Source organism: Engystomops pustulosus, chromosome 4 (assembly GCF_040894005.1).
Source record: "Engystomops pustulosus chromosome 4, aEngPut4.maternal, whole genome shotgun sequence".
Taxonomy (NCBI): domain Eukaryota; kingdom Metazoa; phylum Chordata; class Amphibia; order Anura; family Leptodactylidae; genus Engystomops; species Engystomops pustulosus.
In genome coordinates this window covers 140,261,615-140,279,245 of record NC_092414.1, presented here as the reverse complement: position 1 = coordinate 140,279,245, position 17,631 = coordinate 140,261,615, and the positions used below count along the sequence as shown (strand labels likewise).

The 17,631-nt window shown below is 40.3% G+C and overlaps 1 protein-coding gene across 3 annotated transcripts; it reads left to right on the top strand.

Annotated features, from left to right (window-relative positions):
* The first annotated feature begins 277 nt into the window (after positions 1-277).
* USP3 (ubiquitin specific peptidase 3) lies at positions 278-17,137 on the top strand. 3 transcript variants are annotated; one of them, XM_072147754.1, is made up of 15 exons: positions 278-359; positions 3,140-3,200; positions 5,137-5,274; positions 6,006-6,089; positions 6,220-6,301; positions 7,445-7,527; positions 7,990-8,103; positions 8,484-8,597; positions 11,058-11,204; positions 11,542-11,648; positions 12,402-12,479; positions 13,798-13,916; positions 14,956-15,069; positions 15,152-15,219; positions 15,939-17,137. In XM_072147754.1, the coding sequence occupies exons 3-15, from the start codon at positions 5,246-5,248 to the stop codon at positions 16,102-16,104; spliced, it is 1,305 nt and encodes a 434-aa protein (XP_072003855.1). In that variant the 5' UTR covers positions 278-359; positions 3,140-3,200; positions 5,137-5,245; the 3' UTR covers positions 16,105-17,137. The 3 variants fall into 3 exon arrangements, with proteins under 3 accessions (XP_072003855.1, XP_072003853.1, XP_072003854.1); XM_072147752.1 differs by lacking the exon at positions 278-359 and adding an exon at positions 378-606; XM_072147753.1 differs by lacking the exon at positions 278-359 and adding an exon at positions 697-833.
* Positions 17,138-17,631: the final 494 nt, after the last annotated feature.

Below are 17,631 nucleotides of genomic sequence, written 5' to 3'. Positions count from 1 at the left end.
TTGTACTACACCACAGACTGACCGCTGGCAGTTATACTACACTGCGGACTGACCGCTGCCAGTTGTACTACACCACGGACTGACCGGTGGCAGTTATACTACACCACGGACTGACTGCTGGCAGTAATACTACTCTGTGGCCTGACCAGTGTTAGTTATACTACTGTAGTCCCAGTACAGACTGAATGGGGGAAGGCCCACCAGCCCTGATGCGGCCATGACGGTGAGGCAGAGGTATAATAACATTTCTATACTACAGGTGACTCTAGGTACAGACATCCCGCGCCGCCCCGCAAGGCAGTGACTGCTTAGTACAGAGACAGTGCGCAGGCGCAGGAACAGCTCCCGCATCCAGTCAGGTACAGCGCACAGTTACCATAACAACCACCAGGCTGGACGCAGTGGGGGCAGTGATATGAACTTGCGTCAGAAGGCCACGCCTTCATGTTGCTATGGTGGAAAAAGTCCCGGTTTACTGTGCTTTGTCTTAACCTCTTGTGTTCCTCCGCACCGCCATGGAGTGCCCGCACCTTACTGCAAGTGTCTGCATTGCCCCGGACTCTGCTGCTTTCCCTAGTGGCTGCCCCTCCTCGTGGTGCTGCAGTGGTGAGTTGTGTTACTCCTCCCTGGGCTCCACCCGCGGGAGATGCAGCGCCGCCTGGCTGTAGAGCTCAGGAAAGTCCCCGGCTCCGCGCACGGCCTAGTGTGGCTTTCACCATTGTGTAAAGAAAGAGGAGGCGAGGAGTCCATAGAATACAGTGTACAGAGGGTAACTCCAGTGCCCGGGAGGGAATGGCGACAGTAGTGACAGACACCGCACATGGAGGCTGTCGGTAATAATAATAATCCTGTGCATCACCTGCCCGGCCAGGAGCACAGGACCCCCTGATGTTACGTCATTATCTGGACACCCCCTCCCCCGACATGATATTATTATGTGACTCCCTCCTGACATTACAATATTATGTGGACTCCCCACTCCTGACATTACAATATTATGTGTCCCCCCCCCCTCCTGACATTACAATATTATGTGTGTCCCCCCCTCCTGACATTACAATATTATGTGTGTCCCCCCCTCCTGACATTACAATATTATGTGTGTCCCCCCCTCCTGACATTACAATATTATGTGTGTCCCCCCCTCCTGACATTACAATATTATGTGTGTCCCCCCCCTCCTGACATTACAATATTATGTGTGTCCCCCCCTCCTGACATTACAATATTATGTGTCCCCCCCCTCCTGACATTACAATATTATGTGGACCCCACTCCTGACATTACAATATTGTGTGTGTCCCCCCCCCTCCTGACATTACAATATTATGTGGACCCCCCCCTCCTGACATTACAATATTATGTGGACCCCACTCCTGACATTACAATATTATGTGGACTCCCCCTCCTGACATTACAATATTATGTGGACTCCCCCTCCTGACATTACAATATTATGTGGACCCCCCCTCCTGACATTACAATATTATGTGGACTCCCCCCTCCTGACATTACAATATTATGTGGACTCCCCCCTCCTGACATTACAATATTATGTGGACCCCACTCCTGACATTACAATATTATGTGGACCCCACTCCTGACATTACAATATTGTGTGTGTCCCCCCCCCCTCCTGACATTACAATATTATCTGGACCCCCCCCCCTCCTGACATTACAATATTATGTGGACCCCACTCCTGACATTACAATATTATGTGGACTCCCCCCTCCTGACATTACAATATTATGTGGACCCCCCCCTCCTGACATTAAAATATTATGTGGACTCCCCATTCCTGACATTACAATATTATGTGTCCCCCCCTCCTGACATTACAATATTATGTGGACTCCCCCTCCTGACATTACAATATTATGTGGACCCCCCCTCCTGACATTACAATATTATGTGGACCCCCCTAATTCATTATTTGCATAGACAAGTTTTCACAATAGGACTGAATTCATGAATTGCAAAAGTTTTGGTACAAATTGTTGCCAGTCCCCACTCTGGTCTATGTGCTGCGACTTTTGTTAGAATTTTGCACCTTTTTATGTGACTGTTGCATACACCCCACATGGTATAAGACACTTCCAGCAGAATTATCAAGGGGCAAAGATACTTTAATGAATCTGAAGGCAGCAGAACTGTCACAATAAGCTGCCTAATGATAAACCACCACCAGTGCGTCTATGAAATGGTATTACTTGATCAGATGGTGACTTCTCACCTCCTTCCAGACTGTGGCATATGGGCACTATTCATATCTCTGCCCGTGCACATATAAGGTGGAATGTGTTGCAGACAGTGGTCCTGGGCTTTCTTTAGAGAAAGTTCTTTGTTATGTGCTGGGGCTAGTAGAAGGAAATCCCTAGGTGGGGGTCTGACTACAGAGAGGACATGTGAACACGTTCTTATTGTTAGAAGCCGTGCACTGCAGTGCTTGCGGTTCCTGAATCCTGATTTCCTTGGGCGAGGCTGCTTGTAGTAAGATTGCAGAATGCATTGTGGTAACCCTTCCTTATGTTTTGTACTTGCTTCTTGAGATTATGCGTGGTTCCTTGTACAAGCTAGTGTAGTAGCAGATTTATTAGTCTTCTGCTTCTTCTATTAAATTTGCAGAACAGATCTATTACTCAATTAACCAGCAGTCTCCCTGGCAGATCCTCTAGCTGCAATTCAACAGGATGAGGTTTTCCTGCCCACACTTTATCTCTTGAAGCAATGCATGGAAGAGTTGTGTTTGTGTTGAGCTATGATTTCATCTTGTACGGATGGGCCTGACTCTGGACTCATGTCCCTATATTGTACACTCAACAGTAGTACAGAAACAGATGCATAGCACTTTGTTACTGCAGCCCAGGAATAAAAATCTGTCTGCCAAGGTGGCAGCTCTTTAACCCATTGCTGATGCTGTACAACAACAAGTCCTAACACCAAAGGTGCACAATGATTTTTGGAGTCAGAATTCTCTTGACAACATGGCACCCAGACCTGCACAGAGACTGCTGCGCTCGCCATCTGTTAGCATACAATAACAAGGAGAGGGGTTGGCATCTGATCCACTCATACTCTGTGATAGGAGACACCCTCATTTCTAACTTTTTATTTTTTGTGTTTTTTTTTTTTTTAGTTTGTCGTTCTAATAAAAGCCCATGGGTCTGTCTTACTTGCTCCAGCGTCCACTGTGGACGGTAAGTACCTTAAATTGTATATATATTCAGCAATGAAACCTATTAAGGACTATTAAATATTCAGCCACTGAACAGATGTTGTGAAGCTTTAGCTCACACACGAAAGCTCAGCAACCAGAACTGAACTCACATACTGAGTTCAGTTTTGGCTGCTGGGCGTTCGGGCCAGTTGTTCCAGCCAGCACACGATGTGAGTTAGACGCATCCAACTCGCTGGTGTGTAAGCGCCTTTAATAAAGTAAGTTTTGTCCTTGGCTATCCTAGTCACTCCCATACTGCTCCCCCATGTGACTGCATATCACATTCTACACTATGGCTGGGTGATTTAGCCCCAAATGAAAATCTATTTTTCTTGCTTCAAACTGAAGCTCTGTTTCTGATTTTAACATACATTTCTTTTTGACTAAATCTTTTTCTGCCCCATCTCTTTTTCTGTTCTATTTATATGGCTATATTTCCTCTCGTGTTGCTATGGCTCCTATGACCCTGGTGGTGGAGCTAATACAGACGACTGAAGTTGGTCTATGAATCGCAGACCTAATGGTTTCCAGGTTTCATGGACCGGCCACAGTACCGGGGAGGGCACTCCAAGCATCATAGTGATATGTGATAGAAGTAACCTCATCTCTCCATAACAGCAACACTGAACTATAATTATATTACAGAGCTGCTGTTCTTAGAGACCCTTCCTCTGTACTGTGTTTGGTCTGTGATTCATGGTAGTCTACAACAAATCTTACTTCTATGTGGGATATAAGAGCAGATGATGACTGCAACTCCTGGCTCCAATGGTGGGCATTGCTTATATTTATTTCATGATACCGATAAAAAATTCAGAATATTAGTGAACTGAATAGCTAAATTAATAACCCAACCCAACTCCTCTGTGCCTCAGCATAGCATTACATGACCAGGGAGAGATTCAACCACCCGTGCTAGCTGGGAGTGGGCGGCCATTATCCGCTCCATCGCCTATAACAATACAGTCAGGAAGGCTGAACTATAAACTTCTTAAACTGTGTGACCCACTGTTATTATCTGTGATGGGTGTCTCTGCCCATGTAAAATAGTCCATGCAATTTTTAAAATGCTATAAGATTTAATGTCTATATGATGCATATACTTAGGTTTAAAGGGATTAGTTACTTAACCTCATGTCGTTTGTGTGGTGCCAGGATATTAGCTAATTTACCAATATACATCTATTTTTACCTCATCAGTCTGACATTCCTGACCACAAAATGGCCGCAGATGGAGGGTCATGTGATCTCTAACTGTCCATGTACAATTGTCCTGGGACCTTATGATGGTATTCATGAATATAAAATCAAGGTATTGGCAGGCCAGTTGTTCAGGGACAATTAGAAATCACATGATTCTCGATCTGCAACCATTTTATGCACAGGAAGGTCTGGTTGATGACGTAAAAGACTAAGGAGGCTTCACTTTAAGATATCAAGAAGCGGTGCACAACTTTTCATAGCATTGATAAATTATCTAATACCTTGCCCCACACACTAAGACGCATGTTACAAAAACATGAGGTAAAGTGGCCGTTAATTTACCAGGAGCTCTATAGACTGTGAGCACAGATAGATTCACTGCTCCTAACCTGATATATAGGGTTAGAAACAGGTAAACACTTATGCATTTTGCATCTGTATATGTAAGCCCTAACCACAAGGAGGCTTAAAACACAAAAAGATGGATAAATCTTCTGATACTTTCTTGATGAAAAAAAAGGCAAATACTGTTGTGAAATTGGCCATTGACCGTAGGTACATGCAACCTGCCATTGTGTGTGAAATTTCTACTGTGGATAATATGTTACTAATGTTAAGAAAGTGCTGCATATACATATATGGCATGTATACTTTAAAGTTGGCCTCTTTATTGTTGGTGAAACCTTTTCTGATTATTTCCATGTGATAAACAGATATGTGAATGGCCATGCAAAGAAACATTACGAGGAAGCACAAGCACCCCTTCCCAACCACAAACAACAGGAAAAGTCAGAGAAAGAGAAAACCCAGCACACGGTGTGTATGGACTGCAGCAGCTACAGCACATACTGGTAAGTCTTATAACCTTAGACTCGGCCTTCCATGAAGGACTTTGGACATCTTTGACCAGGAAACAATGATATCCTGGTCAGAGGTGTTCTAACCAACTAAAACAGATGTATTTTGGTGATGTTTGGGAATCTATCCACAATTTACCTACCCAATGTAACTTCTATGACATGTAGTGCTGTGCCCACACGTGCACCATGTTATTGCTATTATTTGACTGCTCATTCCTTGCCAAAACCTCACTTCAGAAATATGTTAATTGGGCTGAAGTGCTTTGGGGGGTGTTAACAGACCACCTCAAGTCTCCAGCTTCACAGCAAAAACAACACCCGCTACTACACTTCCACTACCCAGCACCTTCTCTCTTTCCCCTTTTAAGATGTGTCATCCCAGGGTCCAGCAAGATGTGTAGCTGGAGCCCTGTGGTGTTCTGCCAAAGCTCTTGAGCCTAATTTGGGTGGAAGGGAAGGACATAGCCCAACATAACATGTCACATAGCTCAGGTGAATCGTGGTCATGGGTTCCCCTTGTCTTTTCTCCGATCACAGAATATGTCTCGATCTACTCCATTTGGAAAAATAGTATTGCTAAATTTGCTGCAAACAGGGAATATAATACAATGTAAAAGTGAAATTTTATTTGTTGTTGAATAAGAATGATGCACAATTATTGTTAAAACTAATACAAAGACTCGTAACTCATAAAAGTGTGTCTTTCTGTTTCTTGCTTTCAGTTACCGCTGTGATGATTTTGTGGTTAATGACACAAAGTTATGTTTAGTGCAGAAAGTTCGGGAACACTTGCAGAACTTGGAAAAGTGAGTAGAAAAGTAAAACTTTCCCTCTTCTCTCTGGCACTTTATTTAATAGATTAGATTGGAAAGTCTGACTCAAGACCAAAACCCATGATTTTTATGGTGTGGATATGACATTTGTTTCTTTTGTTAGCTCTGCTTTCACAGTGGAAAGGCACAGAAAAAGAAAATTCTCAGACAACTCTTCATTGAATAAGAAAATGCTGAAAATAAATGTAAGTATTTAGCATTTCTAGACCATCATAATTCACTTTACGCAGCTTTTTAGTTGTCAAGTGCAGACAGTATCATTCAACAGATGCATTAGAAAAAAAATAGATTTCTTTCATATGGTTTCTGGAAGGTGTGTAACTCTCAGGTTAAGGCAGCACATACAACATTTGCAGCGATTACTGAGAGTAAGAAGCCTGTATAACATGCAGATTTTGCTCTGGGCGTACCACATATTTTTTCCCTCTATATAAAACTGCAAAAATCTGCTATATTTTCTGTCTGCAACTATCTCTCTGTAGTTTGTAGAGTAAGCCTCTGCACGCTAGTGATGGGTTGTTCACGAACGAGCCTGCTCTTCTGTGTGAATGACAGGAATCGGCTCACTTAACCCCGCCACTAATTCGGTAACCTTGCCCCCTCAACCCTTTAAAAATCATGTTAAATGTGGTGTGTAGAGGGGTGACTGGCTGGACTGAGACTCATTATTATACTTTAGTAGGAGACAGAAGAGCTGTCTCTTCTAGGTGAGATGGTATTGTAATGCAGGGGCGGACAGGAGGCCGAGAGCACTGCAGTGTGCAGACAGGAGACGCTATTCCTGTGGAGAATCCAACCATAGTCACAAGATTTACGGTTGTGTACACCAGGACTGATCGACAGGTTGGAATTATATCTGTGAAATGCTGTATTTTTCTTAATAACAGTGGATTAGAGAATGGGTTATTTTGTTATTCTGAGTATATTTAAGGGTCTTGCCTTCCTGGGAATACCGCTTGAAATAATTCTGAAGCAATTTTTTTGCATAGCCTGTGTTGGGCTGTATCCCAATTATTGCCTTTGAATATTTATGAGTAGACAACTGGTTAGGCACCATTTCTGTTGGTTTTTTCTTATTCGAGGAGAGATGCAGCGCTTTTTTTTGTCACAAATAACAGAAGTTAACAGACACTACTGGAATCCATAAAAGTCATTGAAATCAATTGCCATACTAATGGATCCTTTAGACTGTTATCATTCTAGTGAAAGAAGATAACAGTGGTCTGAACGCAGGTCTGAAATGTGTCTTTCGAGGGGTGACGGGTGTTGTACATGTATGTAAAGTTTCCACATAGCATTTCTACATATTCATTTTTCCTTTCTTTAAGGGAAGTACCTCTGCTATTTGTGCCACTGGTTTGCGAAATCTGGGGAATACCTGTTTCATGAATGCTATACTTCAGTCACTCAGGTAAAGACATATCTATGCTACATGGGACCTTTGAAGCATGTATACAAATTATGTGTGTGTGTATATATATATATATATATATATATATATATATATATATATATATATATATATATATATATATATAATGTCAATTTGTTTGGGATTCTAAAACTCTACTTCACAGTTTGTGGAAGCTGCAGTTGGCCTTCTTTCCCAAGATGCAGCATTGAATGCCAGCCATGCAAATGAATGGCTGACTTGGTGTGAATGTTACAGGCCAGGCAGATCAATAGACATTCTATTTATATTCTGAAGAGGTTGCACAGTGTTGTCCACTAAGGTGCCCCCTATTGATAGGGCATTTGGAAAGGAGCAAAAAACACATTTTTCTTCTGTTCTTGTTTTGTACATGATGGTTGGCATTATAAATTACATGGTTGGTTATTTTCCTTTCTCCCTATCTTTTATGTATTCATACAGTAACATTCAACAGTTCAGCTGTTATTTTAAAGAGCTCCCGGCAGTAGAGTTGAGGAATGGTAAAACAGCTGGCCGACGGACTTACCACACAAGGAGCCAAGGAGAAGTAAATGTGTGAGTTCTGTCTGAAAGAACAAATTCTCACTATTGTTTTTGGTCACTAGTGATATTAAATTTTGTCAATTCAGTGATTCTGAGGGGAACCTCTGAAAATAATGCCTCATCTTGCTGAACCACTAATTCTGCGGCTTCTTCTTTTTGAACATGGCTCAATAAGCCTTTGGATTGCTGAGGATACTGGTTTTGAAACTCTTGATTTGGGCCATGGGTTGACCAAGTCGTCATAATAGAATCTGTCTGTGCTGGATCATGTTGTTCAATTTTTTTTTTTTTTTTTTTTACAGGGTACTACAAGTCTATTTTTGTTCTTTTACACTCAAGTGAATTGTATTGTATATTGTAGTTTTTATAAAATTTAATACTTTGTCGTTTAGGTCATTGGTTGAAGAGTTTAGAAAGACTTTGTGTTCATTGTGTCAGGGTAACCAAACTGCATTCAGTCCGGAATCATTATTCTACGTTGTTTGGAAAATCATGCCAAGCTTCAGGTAATTGTGTTTAATTTATAATAAATATGTTTTGATTAACCTCTATTATCAAGATAGAAGTGTGTTTGACCCACATCTATAAAACATTTTTGCATATCTTATGGATATGTCCTATGAGAAAATCCCTTTTATGTGAATAGTGGAAGAACAATTAAAGGGGCTGGCCAATTTACATCAGGTTTTCTGTAATGTAGGGGGAATGTTGGATATTATGTAATTTACCAATATCCATCTATAAAAGAGTTCTTCACTGCTCTCTTGAAATGTAAAGTTAAGCCCTTGGTTCAGAAATATCCTTCCCTCATCAGCCAGACATTCCTGTCTATAAAATGGCTACAAATTGAGGGTAAAGTGATCTCTAACTGTCCATGACTAATCTACCTTTCAGGACCAAATATTGTATTGACAAATACCATCATAAGGTCCTGGCAGGGCTATTGCTCATGGACATTTAGAGATCACATGACCCTCCATCTGCAGCCATTTTATGGACAGGAATGTCTGGCTGAGGAGGTAAAATACAGGAGGCTTCCCTTTACATATTGAGAAAGCGGAGCAGAGCTTTTAATATATGTACAGGCGGTCCCCTACTTAAGAACACCCGACTTGCATACGACCCCTAGTTACAAACGGACCTCTGGATGTTAGTAATTTATTGTACATTAGTCCTAGGCTACAATAAACAGCTATAACAGTTATCAAATGTGTCTGTAATGAAGCTTTAGTGTTAATCCTGGTTCTAATGACAACCCAACATTTTTAAAATCCAATTGTCATAGAGACCAAAAAAGTTCTGGCTGGGATTACAATGATAAAATATACAGTTCCGACTTACATACAAATTCAACTTAAGAACAAACCTACAGACCCTATCTTGTATGTAACCCGGGGACTGCCTGTATATTGGTAAGTTGCCTAATATCCTGCACCCTTCGCATTACAAAAATAACTAGATGTAAGATGCCCAATCCCTTTTATTCTAGTGAAATTGTCTTCATACTGAGTCTTTAAAGAAAGAACAGTGTATACCAGTCTAAATCTTCACCAACCCTGTATGATCGGATTCTAGTAATCTAGCTAATGTAATTACGGTAGCTTGCAGGGAATTAGATTTTCATGACCCTATTATCCAGCTAATTATTGGGGTCAAGAATTCCTAGGTGTGGTTGTACCTGAAAAGTGGCCCATGCAAAAGTGGAAGAGATCACATTAAAAACAAACAAATGGCAAAAAATGCTAACTTTTCACCCAGTGTTAATCTGTGAGTTCCATCATGTATACTATTGTTTGCTGCATTTAATCACCAGGAAAGTCAAATAATTATTCCTTTATCCTGCCATTCTCCCTCTAGGCTTATAAATGGGGATGACACTTGCTACTTGTGTATAGATTTTACATTACAGACGGGAGACACTTCTGTAGAAAACACCAAGAAATCGTTATCTTCATTGATGTCACTGGCTACTTACTCCTCCTATGTACACACCGCATGTCTAGAAAACTCTTCATAAGCCTCCATAGTGGAGATTTATCAAGCTTTCTGTGCCAGTATTCTGGACAGTGATAAAACTTTCTGAAACCGCTTTCTCCACATTCGTTAAGGGTTTTACATGGTTTTTAGGCACTCTGATTATTAATGTGAAAAGGGAGGTGTTCTATTTAAAAAGGGGGCAAACCTAAAAGTCTTTGCTCCAAGAAACACCAAAACAATTGTGCTGTGAACTAGACCAACTAATAGACAATAGGCAATGTCAACTTTGACAGTCATAAACCTTTTGTCATTTTTTTGTTTGTTTTTTTTCATGGTACGAGACGTTCAATTGATCAAATCATTTTAATAATAATCCTTTTTTGTTATAATTTGCAGACAAATAACTAAAACTGTGAAAAAAGATTTTTTATTTTTATTTTATTCCCTTAATTTATTTTTTATAATAACCAGATAAATTGTATAAACCTTTACCAAAATATGATATATATATATATATATATATATATATATATATATATACAGTCAATACATCACCATTTCCCAGGTACAGAAGCAGAAGGTACATCCGTCTGCACTTTGCCTTCAGATAACAGGCCGGAGGGGGCTCACTTAAACCGTCCTCCAGAACTGTGGCATGAAAATTTTGGCCATGGCAAGAGGTGATTTCAGCCTGAGCGCCTCCAGCTCATTTACAAAAGAAAACTAAAGAAACAAGCATGTCATGCTGGACATCTACCACCAGTCATTTTCTATAATATTTGCCCAATTTAATTAAAAATAATAAAATAAAAAATGTAGAGAATTATTATTAGGAACGTCTATGGAAAGGAGGGCTTCAGTAATGGCGTTGTATTTTTCTCTATAGTTAAAATGCCCTGAAAATTACTATTTGAAGATAAAAATGTTTTGAAATGTTAAAATTTTTTAATTTAATTCCTGCTCTTTGCTTATCGTCACCCTGTTTTTAGGGGCTACCAGCAGCAAGATGCCCATGAGTTCATGCGATATTTATTGGACCATTTGCATCTAGAACTTCAGGGGGACTCTGATGGTTCTAGACAATCTCATATGTCCCAGGAAACCTCCAACAGATCCTCCGGCAGCAAGTGTTGTATGTAAGTGTTTTTCTGAGCAGCTGTAGAGCATTACATTCTATATACTTCCAGTAATCTAATGTGGACTGGCTCTAGTTACAACCTGAACAGACCCGGAACGGTCACACCTTTTGTTTGCTGTGTCCTTTATCGGATAGTATTACATTTCAGCAAATGTCTTGTTCTACACTCCACCTTAGAGGTGGAGGTTTCCCGCTGTATACATGTTTATCTCCTGGTACACCACTCTATTTCCTCATTATTCATCTGTAGTCACTTCCTTCTGGAAAATATTTTTTTTATATATTTATGGTTATTACATGAAGGTTGCTAGTTTGTATTGTATTCTATATTTCAGCAATGGAGCAAACACGGTGGTAACATCTGTATTTGGGGGTATTCTGCAGAATGAAGTCAACTGCTTAATTTGTGGAACAGAATCTAGAAAATTTGACCCATTTCTGGGTATGTTTTCTTATGTTATCCAATGAAAAAGTACTTGAAATTTTGTTGAATTCATGCAGTATTGTTAAATAAAGTGGTGGCATAAAGAAACAGAAAGCCTAAAGCTGCCTGTACACATACTGTAGAAAAGATGACATGGCAAAGATTGCTTGCTGGTCGGAATATTGGTATGACCAAGGGATAATACAAAATGCTGTCCTGTTGGCTGCAACCTTTAAATTTAGTCTCCATTTTCTCTAGATGAAACTTATTTATACAGTTTGGTTAAAAATCCAATTTCTGTCTTAGCCAGGATCATATTCTGTTTAGACAAACAGCAGAACACCACATAGTAGACCTTGTGATAATAGTCATGCTGGACCACGTCATTAAGGTGCTTTGTTATAGACTCTGTAGCCTCTGCTTGATTTGTCATATTTGTGGCCACTGTTTCTCTTGCTCCAAACTAACATTAATGATGTATTGTGTGGATATTGAGAAGGACTCTGCTGTGTATTTATGCACTTTTTGGGGTCTATTTAGCATTTTTGATACAGAAACTATGATAATTGGTTTCTGTACTGTCAGAGGGGTGGGCCTAAGCTGAAACTGACAGCCTGACAGTAGACAGCCGAAAATATTGAAACTCTTCTTTCTAGCCCCCAAGGTTTGAGAGAGAATTCTAACCTCGATGCCTATTACATTGAATGCTGAAGATGGTGTATGCATTGCTTGGAGACTTTCATTTATCTTGATCGTTACTTCTTTTTGCAGATCTTTCTTTAGACATTCCCAGTCAGTTCCGTAACAAACGTAAGAACCAAGATAATGGACCAACCTGCAGTCTTAAAGGTGTGGATTGAAGTCAGAAAATTATGTATACATATTTCATCTTTCCAGTCTAGACATTATCATAAATGTTATAGGGATTTATAGTTGCTTGTAAACACTTTCGCACAACTATCATACATCCAATTTTATGGAGTGCTTTACAATCCACCCAAAACAACTACTAATTAAGATATCCGAAAGCCGTCCTTGTTCTGGAACCTGTTTGGGGCTTCATCAGAGGCTTAGTCCAGCAATGGGAGAACCACAATCCCCACTGGTCAGAGAGTTTCCTTTCACTTGTCCTTCCCATTAAAAAATATTGAAATGGAGTAGTGCAAGCACAAAGTATGAGGAGCCTTATTTCATTGCTGTATGGCACAATACTAGATAAACTGTTGGGTGACCAAATGAACACAACGCGCAGGAAATGGGACCTCGAGGTAGGAGAACTACCAGATGATGAATGGGAAGAGATTCTGGAGTTTACAAGTAAATTGTCCCTAAATGTAGCGCAAAGGCGTTCCCAATTATTTTTACTACATAGGGCATATAGGACTCCGGTGGTATTGCATAAAATGCGATTGAGGGAAGATACATGTTGGCCAAGATGCCGGGCTGAGGGGGCTGACATATTACACGTGTTCTGGATTTGCCCGAGGTTAAAAGGGTTGTGGAGTAAGGTTCAGCGCTTAATACAGGAAGTGTTTGGAGTTCAAATTCAGCAAGATCCCAAAATCTGTGTGTTAGGATATGTGGGTGGAATAGATGTCACTAGGGCAGAACAAATGGCAGTGGCAAAATTACTGTACCAGGCACGAAAGACCATCGCGAGGCATTGGTTAGATGTAGACCCGCCGAGAATATCAGAAATTAAAAGACTACTAAATAACACCATTAAGATGGAGTTGGGGGTATATCTAAAGAGAAATGCACTCAAAAAATTTGAGAAGCAGTGGATTAAATGGCTTGAGTGTCCAGATGTAGGGGCTGATGATGTGATACGTAGGTGGCAGAGGGTCCGTCCTGAGGGATGGCCAGAAATATGAGGGGAGAGGAGATAGGCGCTGGGAATGATGATTCTGGGGATACTGGAACGAGAGGCAATCTTTGGGAATCGTGAAACAGCCAGACCTAAGGGGGGGGGGGGGGAGGTTTATATTGTATAATGCTTCAAATTAATTGTACATTACACAGAAGTGTTTTTGATTTCTATATGATAATACTGTGAAGTTTATATGCTTAAATAAAAGTTACCTGATTTAAAAAAAAAAAAAATTGACATGCTGACATTTTGGTTTAACTTGCCGTTTAATTTATGTCATCTCTTTTCCCATTTAAGACTGTCTTCGCAGCTTCACAGACCTTGAAGAGTTGGATGAAACCGAGCTCTACATGTGCCTGAAATGTAAAAAGAAACAGAAATCCACCAAAAAATTTTGGATCCAGAAACTACCAAAGGTACAATGTTAGAATTCTGCTACGTCTGAGGCTGCCTGGTCAATGTTGTTGCGATTCCTCTTTATTGTCCATGATTGCCATGTTGTGAAACAATAGCAAGTAACTAGAAAATATTTCTGATTTTAAATAGTTGTGAAGCCCTCAGCCCACAATAGGCAGAATTTAGATTCTCAACCTTGCAGTTTCACTTCTTGCCGTGCCTAAATTATAGTGACTGTGGTCTTGTATAAGGTGACCCACTTATTATGCACACAGAAAATCTAGTCTTTGTCACAGATGATTCTATAATTATATTGGCATTTTAAATTTTTTTCTTGGAAAAATATAATGCTGCATTGTTATGAATACACAATTAGAGGGAGAGTATTTGCTTTGAAAGGGGTGTTGTATTGATAACTTTAGTGTTTCTAGCCATCAATAGCTTCTAAACAAAACTATATGCACATTTAAACTATGACCTCCACAGTTGACCAAGATAGAAGCCTATGTAAAACTGAGTTATCAACAGAAGTTGATCACAATCTCTCTCCATTAGGGGGTGGTATAGAAAGGGAATAATATCACATAATATGGAAATTTATCACATACTATAATTTGGTAAAAATTATGGCAATGCAGAATCCAGAAAAACAAAATTTCCCCAGGGGTATGGTTAGTAATTGTACACCTTGCTGCTTTAATTTGGGGATCCCATCTGACTATTCTCACGCATCCTTATTAAACCAAATGTCTCGAGTGAACTGCATTGGACCTAAGTGCAAAATGTGTTTCCAACTGGCCCCCATGCAGTGCCTGGTCACTCCAATATTATTTATGCCTTACCTTACCTTTAATGAAACTGGAACTCGACGAGACACCTATAACATTAGATCTTTTATTGTTCTATCGTGCTACTCATCATGATACTGGTTTTGGCTTCAAAAACTGCTGTAACAAAACTTGTTAGTGTGACTGCTGCTAAAATAGAATATTTAAAATTGAGTGTCTTGAAACCAGTCCTTCCTTTCCTTGACCATTCTCCTCGCTTGTACATCTGCAGGTGCTTTGCTTACATTTGAAAAGATTCCATTGGACTGCTTACCTTAGAAATAAGGTGGACACATACGTAGAGTTTCCACTCCGTGAATTGGACATGAAGTGCTTTCTACTGGAGGTAATGCATCTGACATAAGATTATTATCTGGGCAGCTAAACATACCAAGCATTATGTCCTTCTTTTATTTTCTTCTTCACAGCCGGAAAATATGGGCCCAGAAAGCTGCCTTTATGATCTTGCAGCTGTTGTAGTCCATCATGGTTCAGGGTAAGTGAAAAGTTTGTTTATCCATGTGTTGTCAGAGACAGTTGTCATTGCAGATGCATTGCACACTTGTTTCTTCACCTTACTAATGTGATTGTCTGAAAGCTGACACATGCTACATCTTCTAATATATCTTAAGTGCCAGATGCAGTTCTTTTTTTCTTTTACATTTTAAAATATCCAAACACAACAACATATTGTTGTGCTTTCTCTTCCTGACTCTGGATCCAGGATCAGAACTATGGTAGCTGAATATTAAGTGCTGCTCCCTGCATATTCTGATTTGCCAGCGCCGGACTGGCCTGCACATATTAGGGCAGATGGTTCATTTTTTGCAGGACTGAGATTTATTCACAGTCTGTAATTTTCGGTGGGGGGGTGGGGACCTGAGATTTTTATTAATTGATCACCTATTCTCAGACGATTAGGCATTTCTAACACCTCCTACTATCAGAAGTTTGAAGTGTTCATACCTGCAATACTTACATACCTGCCCCTGCAAAAAAAAATAATGAAATGTTTTTTTCCAGTCCCCTGCTAAATATTTGATAAATCCTCTTTTATGACAGCAATATTATGAAATAAATATATTGAACATAATATATTAACAAAATAAGACATTACAGGTAATACACTCGTCATCTGGTGAAATGCTAGGAATGATTGCTGCACAATCTATGAGAATGATATTAACCTTCATATTTGTCTTAATTTTTGGACAGTGTTGGCTCAGGCCACTACACAGCCTACGCAACCCATGAAGGACGCTGGTTCCATTTCAACGACAGTACAGTAACCCTGACAGAAGAGGAGACTGTGATGAAAGCAAAAGCTTATATTTTGTTCTATGTGGAGCGGCCAGTCCCTGCCACTCCAGAGAAACTTTAAATACCTCCTTTCATTCCCTGAAACGCCACACATGCCCATCCCACACTAATACTTGATTGAAAAAAAATGTTTGGTTTAATTCATGCACTTTCACAGCTCTTTGTTTGGCTGTCATTGATGGAATAAGCTGTACTGACAGAACTTGATTGACCCCCCCCCTTCCCTTTGATGCTGCCAAAGAGGCCTGCAGTTCTTGTGTTCCAGTGTAGAAGTCCTCTAAAACGACGATTAAAGATGAAATCACTATATGCACAGACATTTCAATTAGGCAAAAATCTGAAGTATTCAGTCTAATTACATAGAGCTTGAGATGTTTTAATTCTAAATCTTTGCTGGTATTTGGCAAGGCCCCAGTTTTCCTTTTTGGGAAAAATCTTCATAGACCCTTTAACTTTTAAAGTGACTTTTTAATACATGGCTGGTAACCTTCTAATCAATGTTTTGTATGATATTGGCTTTTGAGCTCTGTCAACTGCACTCGCAGCATGATGACCTCCCCCCACATACCTCCAACCAGCTGTAATGGGGTGGCCAAGACTACAGAGCAGTCAGACTTTGTAGTCTGGACCTCCCCCAATTGCCTCCTACCAGCTGTAATGGGACGATCCAGACTACAAAGCCTGACTGCTCAGCAACAGATGAGTCAATTGACATAGCTCTGAAGCTAATGCTGATTTTTGGATAGAATGACATCTGTAATAGAAAGTGATGTTTTGTAGGTGTCTGCACCAATTGTAGGCGATAAAGGATGTTTTGTACAGTGTTCTATTAAGGTTTGGCAGATTTATGTGTGTGTAGAACACTGTGAAGAAGTGGGTTAACACCTTCCTGCCTGGATCCTGGATGATTGTCTCTCCATTAGATTGGTGTGTCTACTGATCAGGAGCCTATGATCCCAGAGGTGCCTTTTCTTTGAGGTGCCTGAACAAGAAGTTTGATAGTTTTCCGTTCTTCTCTTATCTCACCCTGTAGATGTCTTTATACACATTCATTTGAATGATTTCTATATTAAAATGGTGTCCATTGCATTCTATTTCAGAACTACCATCACATTCCTTTTATTAAGCTTTTCAATTGTAGATGGTATATTGTTTAATTGAAGAATCATGCTGTGTTATTCAGCGGTTAATATACAACTGGATACAGCAGCATCCGTGTCTCTGGTCTTATTACTGCGTTTTCCTATGTGTTGCACAACACACATCCCAGGGGGCATCACAGGACCCCATACATAAGTGTATCAATCATCTTACTACATTGTTGTATCATGGGATGACTCACTTAAAGGGAACCTGTCACCACATTTGCACATATACAGCCAGATAGGCTCCTATAGAGCTTTGTTAACTGACTGACCCCCTTCTTTCAGCTAAAAATTGTTTCGCTTACTTCCCCATAAATCACCTTTAATCTTATATTACCTGGCATCAGAGGGGGCGTGTAAGCCAGGCTTACATACATCGCCGCATCTCGGAGAGCCGTCAGCTTCCGGCTTCTCCTACAGGTCTCCGCAGACAGGGGGCGTGG